The sequence below is a fragment of the Engraulis encrasicolus genome, chromosome 14 (genome assembly GCF_034702125.1).
Source record: "Engraulis encrasicolus isolate BLACKSEA-1 chromosome 14, IST_EnEncr_1.0, whole genome shotgun sequence".
In the NCBI taxonomy this organism is placed as follows: Eukaryota; Metazoa; Chordata; class Actinopteri; order Clupeiformes; family Engraulidae; genus Engraulis; species Engraulis encrasicolus.
Window position 1 is genome coordinate 45,569,954 of NC_085870.1, and position 9,184 is coordinate 45,579,137.

Sequence of the window (9,184 nt, forward strand, 5' to 3'; positions counted from 1 at the left end):
TGCAAACACATCATTAACACATTAATGTCATCTCTCTCTGTTTGTGTGATTAGAAACTGGCAATGCACTCTGGGATGGACTATGCCATCATGACGGGCGGTGATGTGGCACCTATGGGCCGTGAGGGGGTGACGGCCATGCACAAAGTCTTTGACTGGGCCAACACCAGCCGACGAGGGTAAGGTGACCACTCTACTTCTGGACTTTATCCACTGTATTACCCCACCTACTTATGGGCAGATTATGGTTCAGAGCAATTGATGCGAATTGTGGCATGGACCAGTTTCGCCATCTTTGTTGTTCTATGTTCTAGGTCTAAAGGGCCGTACACACACGTCGCTGCTAGTTACTCACTCAGCGAATGAACTCAATAGAATGTCAACGTGTTCCAGCGAGACTAGCAGGCGAGTAGGCGAGGACTGTACAAGCGATGCGATGTGGGCGGATCCCGAGTTGAAAATATTTTATCTTCGAGCGAGGCAATAAGCAAGTAACCAATTGGAAGGCAGAGTTCGGTACTTCTCGCCTGTTCATTGGCAGTTAAAGCTGCGGGAACTTTCAGCGAACGTTCCATGAAAGAGAGGCGAGTAGGCGAGCAAGAGAGAAGCTAGTAAATAGCAGCGATGTGTGTGTACGGCCCTTAAGTGACACGAAGCAGTTAACCGCCAAAATAGGTTGGAGCCTATTCAAAGGCGTGTGCGATCTGAGTAGGTTTGCTTTGCATAGGTTTATTGCGTAGTCAGGAATTAGTCAGGAGGAGGTACGCTTTGACATGGGGGGCGTGGTCATACTGTACACAGAGACAGATTGGATACGCGCAGAGGCTATGCATCCCATTGTGCTGTCTCAGGTGGTGCACTTGTGCACTTCGGGCACTATGTTGCAGTGTGTAATTAACACGCCGTGCACACTGAAAACATGAACACCGAAGTGCACAAATTTGAGATCCTGCATTGGCCTTAATCCCACTCATTTCGATGTTTGTTGTGCTTCCCACAGAATTTCCAGTCTGCAAGTTCCTGTTAGGCTGCCCTTCTGAATGATTTAGCGTTAGCAATAAGCTACCAGAATATAGTAATGACGATACCGTTGTAGCCGCATATGATGAGGTGGATGAAATGTTTGTTATTGAATAAGCAGATGGTCACATGGGAGCTGAACTGATGAATGGTAGCAATTTGGCTACAGCGAACCTTTTTTTAATGCTGTAGGCAAGCTTAAACTGTATGGTTTATTAAAAAAAGGTAGACAAACTTTTAGCTTTAGGCGAGGGAGTAGAGAAATGTTTGGAGAGGTAGATTTAAGCCTTCAATAAGAGACCTTGAGAATCTAGAAAGTGCTTACTAAACTTTGTTTCCTTCTCTCTCTCTCTCTCTCTCTCTCTCTCTCTCTCTCTCTCTCTCTCTCTCTCTCTCTCTCTCTCCCTTCCTCCCACACAGCCTTCTGCTGTTTGTCGATGAAGCTGACGCATTCCTCCGAAAAAGATCCACTGTGAGTTTAGCCGCACGTCTTGTCTGATACATCGACGCCTCCGTGTTCGTCCCACTCACAGACCTCTCTTTTTATTCCTCTTCTATGTGCATCTCTTTCCTTACTCTTTTCTTGACACTGTCTGTCTGACCGTCTCTCTCTCTCTCTGACTTGTCTGTGTGTCTTTCTGTCTCGGGTACAGGAGAAAATCAGTGAGGATCTGAGAGCTACTCTAAATGCATTCCTGTATCGCACTGGAGAACAGAGCAACAAGTTCGTCATCATTCTTCACTTCTTTAACGTTAATGTGGTAGTTGTAACAAAAACATATCTGTAATATCTGAGTATTGTTTTTTGTTAAATGCTAATGTGTAATGTGTTAAAACTTTTTTTGCCACCAATCCTAGTGCTTTGACCACCACCGGTGTGCTCTGTTCTTTAGTTGCCCTCACTGAAACGGTGCATTTCTGGCCAATCAAAATGGACTCTACTGTTGACCTTCTAACTTGTGTGGCCTCAGTGCTGTGTGTGCACTGTGAGCTCATGGGAAGGATGGTGTTTGCGTTCACTGTTATTGTTGGCAGCAGTTTCTTAATCTTTGTCTAATGTGGTGCCGTTCACCTGGAATAGAAATGAGCCTTTATTGGCTACAGTCGAGTTTATTTGCATGTCTGTCATTGGCTGCTTTTTCTGAATAATTGAAGTCCAATGTTGTCCCATCCACCAGATTTGGGCATTGCCCTACAGTATATGGCTACAATTGTGTATATTTGCGTGTTTTTTCATTGCCAGTTGTTTCTGAATATCTGGCTTCAATGTTGTGCTGGTCTCCACAGGTTCATGCTGGTGCTGGCCAGTAATCAGCCGGAGCAGTTTGACTGGGCCATCAACGACCGAATAGACGAGATTGTGAACTTTGCCCTGCCCGGCCTGGAGGAGAGGGAGAGGCTGGTGCGCCTCTACTTTGACCGATATGTACTGGAGCCCGCCACTGGGGGGAAACAGTGAGTTGGCACATACACGCACACGCTCATGCACACGGAGATGCATGCAAACATGGTCCTTACATACGCAGGTGCACCCATTCTAAAGAACTGCTGACCACTAGAAGAACAATATGCTACATAATGAACAAAAGGCACCATGCTTACCAGCACTCCCCATGTTACAGTAGCACAGAAGCACTCACTGATACTCTCTCTCTCTCTCTCTCCCTCTCCCTCTCTCTCTCTCTCTCTCTCTCTCCCTCTCCCTCTCTCTCTCTCTCTCTTGCACACAAACATACACACACTCGCCCAGACTCAGACTCTTATTTGGCAGTGTGCTCCCCTTCATGCTCATTCCTCATCTTCTTTGGACCGTGAACAAGGAGCTCCATCAGGAAGAGTAAGGCTAGGTATTGCATCCAAAGTCAGCCAGCCCGTTTTGCTTAACAGCAAAAGTAGTGGCAGAGAGGAGGGATAGAAATGAGGCTGCGTGAGTCTCGGGTATGCGCAGGGAGAGGTAAAAGACGTATTTTGGAGCTCTCTGTGAACAATGTTTAAATCTATCGTTAAAACGAAGCTTTGGCGTTTTTTTTTTTCTTTTAAATTCCGTTACTGTTTATCTTAGTTATGTAAACAATTATGCCAGGCAAAAAACCTGTAAAAAGGAGAGTCAGATTCATCAAGTGCGGACGCCGAGGGCAAAGGCAAGACCGCTAACAGAGTAGGCGAAATGAGGGTGCGTCATTGGGGGCTCTGCTACTGTTTTCAGGCTGACCAGAATGGTGTCGATTTCCGGTGTGGATTCCTGTTCCCGCACCAGTTGCATTCGGAACTTAAGTGCTTACCTGCGAACAACCCAGGCTCTGAACCTTTCTGTATGTAACCATTTGTTACCCGACTTTCCGGTTCCCGAACGCTCAGACATGCGGCATGAACACGTTGGCCGGTTCAAGATTAGGTGTGGGAACGGGAACCTCCGAGGACTTTAACGGCCCTCGGAAGAATTTAAAGTGGCCCCTCGAACGAAAAAGCTTCCCCACACCTGGTCTAAGCATATACATGTATTTTGTCATTAAAAGAGTTGGTTTTATGACCTCTCTATGGGCAAGAGAAACATTATGTACTGAATTCCTTGCTTTCTACTTTAAGAAGTGAACACATTCCAAAGGACATGAATTCTTCAGATACTACCAAATATATTTCCATGTGCAAGGTATCATTGTGTAAAGCTTAGAATCACCACTCAGAATCTATGATTAACTCAATATGCCTCTGAGCCTACTTTTTCAGCCTGTCTGCGTATTTAAAGAACAAAACTTTTAAAAACTAAAAACAAAAACTCAAGTCTTGTCGGTGGAAGAGTAGTATTAAATATGCTTAAGTGTGTCAGAGCGGTTTTGCACACTCTGCTCTGCGGCAGAGAGAGAAAGAGTGAGAGAGAAAGAAAGACACAGAGAGAGAGAGAGAGAGAGAGAGAGAGAGAGAGAGAGAGAGAGAGAGAGAGAGAGAGAGAGAGAGAGAGAGAGAGAGAGAGAGAGAGAGAGAGAGAGAGAGAGAGAGAGAGAGAGAGAGAGAGAGAGAGAGAAAGAGTGAGAGAGAAAGAAAGACACAGAGAGAGAGAGAGAGAGAGAGAGAGAAACACCAGCAGAACCGAGCCATCTGGACCAGCCCATTAATTACCGCTCAGTGGGGATTGGAACAGCCCACAGCCTCCCAGTCTCCCCGTCCCAGCAGCCTTCGGGGCACGGGAGCGAATCGAGAAAGGCATCTAGTGCTCCCACTAGGGGTGTAAATCACAGCCTCCATGACGATACGATTCAATATCGATATCTTATTATTCGATGTGATGCGATTCGATTATTTTCGATACTTAAGAATGCCCCACGATTCGATTCGACTTTTCTCCAATTACTTTTCCACTTCTATTACAGTATGTTACAGAGCTAGGGCATTGGGCAGGTGCCAGCGCTTCGATTATTTTCGATACTTAAGAGTGCCCGACAATACGATGTGATTCAATTCAATCGTCAGATTATATCGCGATATATCGATACATTTCGATTATTATTTACACCCCTAGCTCCCCCCCACCCACGCGTTGTCATCAGCACCACCACTATAGTGCTATAGTAGGTTACACAGGCAAAGGCAGAATGTGCATCCCGTTGTTGTAGATGTCTTCATCCTAAGGGGGCATACAGTGAGAGTGAGTATTTTTAACATAGCTGTAGTAGGACAGATAGAAGGGAGAATATGCATCCCATGCCTAGGCTCCTGGCTTGCAGTGAGACTTTACGTACTGTATGTATTTTTAATGTAGATGTTGCAGAAAGGGTGAAAAACTGGCCTTATTAGTCGCCCATTTATATCAGCAAGAACGTGTATATGGAGGAGAAAGAAATATGGCTGTATCTTAAAGGGACACTGTGCAGGAAATGGTGAAAAAAGGTACTGCAACTATGCTGCTTATTGAAATCGGGCTGCCTATTGCCAAATTTGATCTTTACATGAAAGTTTACTAAGTATTAAACAAATATTTTCTAATATGGTCCAAGTACAGTCATTTTTGCAGCTAAAAATTGCCATTTTTGGAAATTCAAAATGGCGGACCATGGAGAAGATCCCCCTTTTCATGTATGAAAAGTGCATTTTTTCCAGTCATAATGAATACTTAGAATTTGATGCTGGTGGTAAGTATTCATGAAAAAAGTTAACATTAGTGAATGGGCAGCATGAATTCTGGAAATAAACAACTAAAAATCTCACACAGTGTCCCTTTAAGACATGGGTGCAGCTTTGAGCGCACTCAACGTCTAGATTAAAATAAATAACTTTGGGTGCTCAAAAAACATTGTAATAATATTCTTGTACTCTTAGTCTTTTGTATTCTTGACATTTAATATCAATTTACTGTACATGTAGCAATTTTATCCAAAGTGACTTTCATTAGAGGACTGACATATTGTGCATTTGGGAGTCACTGATTTGATATCGTTTCCTTGATTGCACCATGCAAGTTCTGGGCAATCTCCATTCATCAGCCACACATGAACACCTCCTATGGAAGTGCTGTAGTATGTGCATACCAGGAGAAAAAATAATGCACAGTGTGTGTGGGGAAATGCAGTGTTACACCACAGACATAACAAGGCTGGTGCAGAAGAGTAGGTGTGACATCTCAGTCGACTGTGGCTGATGAATTATAAATCATCTACTGATTCCAAAACAACACCACCACCACCAGTTCTGCTGAATGAAGCAAATTCTCATGTGTGAAATGGTGTGTAGGATTAGAGGCTGTTATTTTGGTCGCTGCATTGTTGGGTGGTGGTGTTGGCAACAACGGAATCCTGGATTGTGGTGGAGGAAAATGTATGCCTCCATCTTATGACATAACATCTTAATGAATTATAAATGATCTATTGATTTCAAAACTGCACGCCAGTTATGTGAATCCGCTGCATGAGGTGGATTTTCATGTGTGGGATGGGATGGTATGTTTTTTCGATAGTTGATCGATGGCTGTGTTCACATTGACAACAGCAGAATCGTGGATTAACGGCTGGGTACTCTAAAACAGAATGGACAGATGGATTTATTTGTCCTTGGTTTTGTACCATACAGTTGTACAGTATATCTGCTATCGTTACAACAACAACAACAAAAAGATGAATTGTTCTCTATTGGACAGGATATTAAATGGAATATATGTGGCCACAAAAATCCAGATTTTTTTTTTTTTGGGGGGGGGGGGGTTGAGTTGAATAAAGAGTAAAGAGCTGTACTTGTCAAAAACTCCAAAATACTCAGATAAAATTGATGGTTTTTTTTTTTAGTGAAGTCTCCATCAAGGCAGGGGAACATAACAGTCAAAAAGTGGATTGTAAAAATGATTCAGTAAAAAAAAAACGTAATGATTTATTGCTTATGCTGTATGCTTGTTGTCATGCCAACAACCCTTATGTAGATGTAGATTTGTTGTTGTTGTTGCATATGCATTGTCTGAGGAAAGAACTGCATCACTGAACACCTGCTGTGCCTGTGTATCTTTCTCCATCTCTGCAGGAGACTGAAGCTGGCCCAGTTTGACTACGGCCAGAAGTGCTCGGACATCGCCCAGCGCGCGGAGGGCATGTCTGGCAGAGAGATCTCCAAACTTGGCGTGGCCTGGCAGGTGGGTGGATGGATGTTATTTTGGCAGAACACTTCTCCGCCATCTCTACCTCGCTACCCGTCTTAATCTTTTTTTCTCTCTCTCTTTACTCTGCCTCTCTTTTATGCAGTCTGCTTTCTCACGTTTTTTTCTTCTCTAGTCTTTCTTCTTTTTTGGTATTCTTTCTTACCTTTCTTCTTTCTTGGCTATTTTTACACTAAGAAGCCAAAATGGTGGCCACAGTTCATTATGTCCATGAAATATTTACCTCATGAATGATTGATTCAACCAAGCCCCCCCACCCCCCACCACATCCCCTGGTAAGCGATTTGACCTGGCTAATCTTCTTCTCGTGCTCCATCTATCTTTTATTTTTCTTCATGCCTGGTCTTTTCCTCCCATCTCCAGAGCTGTGGAGCTCTTGTTTTAAACTAGACCCTATCTTCACTAGCGCTTAAAAATAACTCCTGTGGCGCTTGTTCTGTTCTCAGTGATGCTCCATAGGTACCCTGACAGCAGAGCTGAGAAGTGGGGCGCTCACTAGCGTGCAGTTACGCCTTTGATCCTTTAGAGGTCCTCAGTCAGTCAGATTCAGTGCACACTGTAGTCGTGGACCTGCAAAGTAGAAACAGTTGTGGAAAGACGTTCATCAGATGGACATCCTTTTCTTTAAAATGACTCAAACTGAGGTGAGGTAATGATTAAGGTAGTGGATGCACATTAGCAGTGTTAATAAAAGACCAAGACTACAGGTGTGGGTATCTTGCTAGTTTTAGCGCTCACAAATAAAAATCCAAGCAATGGCCAAATCAAATTTCACTATCAAATCATTTTTTTTTCACATTTGCAGTTGGTTGTGCAACAGTCATTGTTCTGCACTGCTCTTTTTCCATGTCTTTCTCCTTGTTTTCCTCGCCACACCTTTTTTGCTCTCCTGTGAACTTATTTTTCTCTTCTCTTCATTGTCCTATCAAGCACTCGCTTGCACTGGAATTCTTTCCCTCTTTTTCTGTCATTTTCCTGTATCATTTTAATACATGTCATTTTCCTGTGTATTTTTTTCCAACCTGAAATGCATGTAGAAAACCACACAGCCACCACTCAGTAGTAGACTTTCATCATCATCTCATCCTCTTCTTTTTCCATATATTATCTCGTTGTTCCCGATTATAATCTCACCAATACCTTCTCCCTCCCTCAGGCCGCGGCATACTCCTCCGAGGACGGCGTGCTGACTGAGGCCATGATTGACGCGCGGGTGGACGAGGCGGTGAGGCAGCACCGGCAGAAGATGGACTGGCTCCACACCGAGGCCTCGGGGGAGGGGGTGGACGGCAGTGCCGTGCCAGGCGGGGTGGACCCTGGCAAGATTGGCTTCACCCTGCCCCATGGCGCACCACCGCCACCACCACAGGCCTTCTCTGGGAGCCTTCTAAAGGCATACCCCCCCTTCAGGAACTTGAGTCGTAGTCTTTGGACCGGGACCAAATCAAAAGCACCGCCTCCTACGGAAGGCACTTACAGGGTGTAATTGGCCCGTTTCTGCCGTCCGTCACTCCTCTGCGTCACCATCGCATCACCATCGTCCTCCTCCTCCAGTCACGCCTCATTTTGAAGTGACCCTCCGGGCCTGTGAGACACCTATCGGTCTTAATGTCAACCAATACACCTCAGACCACAGTGTTCATAAATGACCCAGCCAGCCAGTCGCTAAATAAACACTGAGTACCTGCATCACCGCAGCCATACAGTCAAAAGTTACACTAAACATAATGCACTTGTTGTGATGCCTGTACCAGAGTTTAAAAGACTGGGTAAAAATGTGGTGCTCATTTTCAGAGAGGACGTGTTGTGTGTATTATTCTGAGTGCCTCAGTACCGCCTCAGCCCAACTTCTGGGTCTGCTGCTGTTGGTAGCAGGTTTCAGAGTTCACCATCCAGTCATCTCTAGCTAATCACCAACAGTTGAGGGTGGAGAGAGAGAGGGGGGGGGGGGGGATAATGAAGTGCTTTGGGACATGGAATAATGAAGCGGAGTGCAGCGTCTTTAAAATGGCGGTCGCAGTAATGAGGCCCCTGTTATCTGTTTGCCTGTATTCTGTGTTGATGTCGGAGCTGTGGGGGGGGGAGGGGGGCAGGGAGGGAGGGACTGTATCTATGTATTCATGAGGATGATGATGAATGGTCTGATGCTATGTGATTCAGTTGATTGAGTTGAATCAACCTAAGTTTACTTAAACATGAAAGAGACTGACTTATAATCTTGGCGTAACTATAAAGTGGATGAAGAGTAATCAAATGAAATGGAGATTTATGTTTTTATGAAACGTAATAATAATAATGATTTCGTAACAAGCCTGCTTTTATGTGTGGTTTTTTTCTGTTTGTTTGTTCTTTTTAGCATATTATACTGTCTTCACATGAATCAATAAGTCGCAGACGTAGAAAAACCATCAAATCTTTTTTAATTGAAACACAGAGGTTCATCTTTACAACAGCAACACCTCAACAAGGAGAGAGGGTGAGGGAGAGAGGAGACACTGGGCACGTCAGGAGGAGACACAGCCAGTCACTC

At 44.4% G+C, this 9,184-nt stretch overlaps 1 protein-coding gene across 1 annotated transcript in view; it reads left to right on the top strand.

Moving 5' to 3' along the window:
* Window positions 1-8,969, top strand: part of LOC134462729 (ATPase family AAA domain-containing protein 3-like) — a 17,947-nt gene extending 8,978 nt beyond the window's left edge. The window contains exons 11-16 of the mRNA XM_063215910.1: window positions 54-178; window positions 1,440-1,491; window positions 1,673-1,743; window positions 2,307-2,474; window positions 6,522-6,630; window positions 7,811-8,969. Of these exons, the coding sequence (XP_063071980.1) occupies window positions 54-178; window positions 1,440-1,491; window positions 1,673-1,743; window positions 2,307-2,474; window positions 6,522-6,630; window positions 7,811-8,140 (855 nt within the window). The 3' untranslated portion in view covers window positions 8,141-8,969. The remainder of the gene's footprint in view (window positions 1-53; window positions 179-1,439; window positions 1,492-1,672; window positions 1,744-2,306; window positions 2,475-6,521; window positions 6,631-7,810) is intronic.
* Window positions 8,970-9,184: the final 215 nt, after the last annotated feature.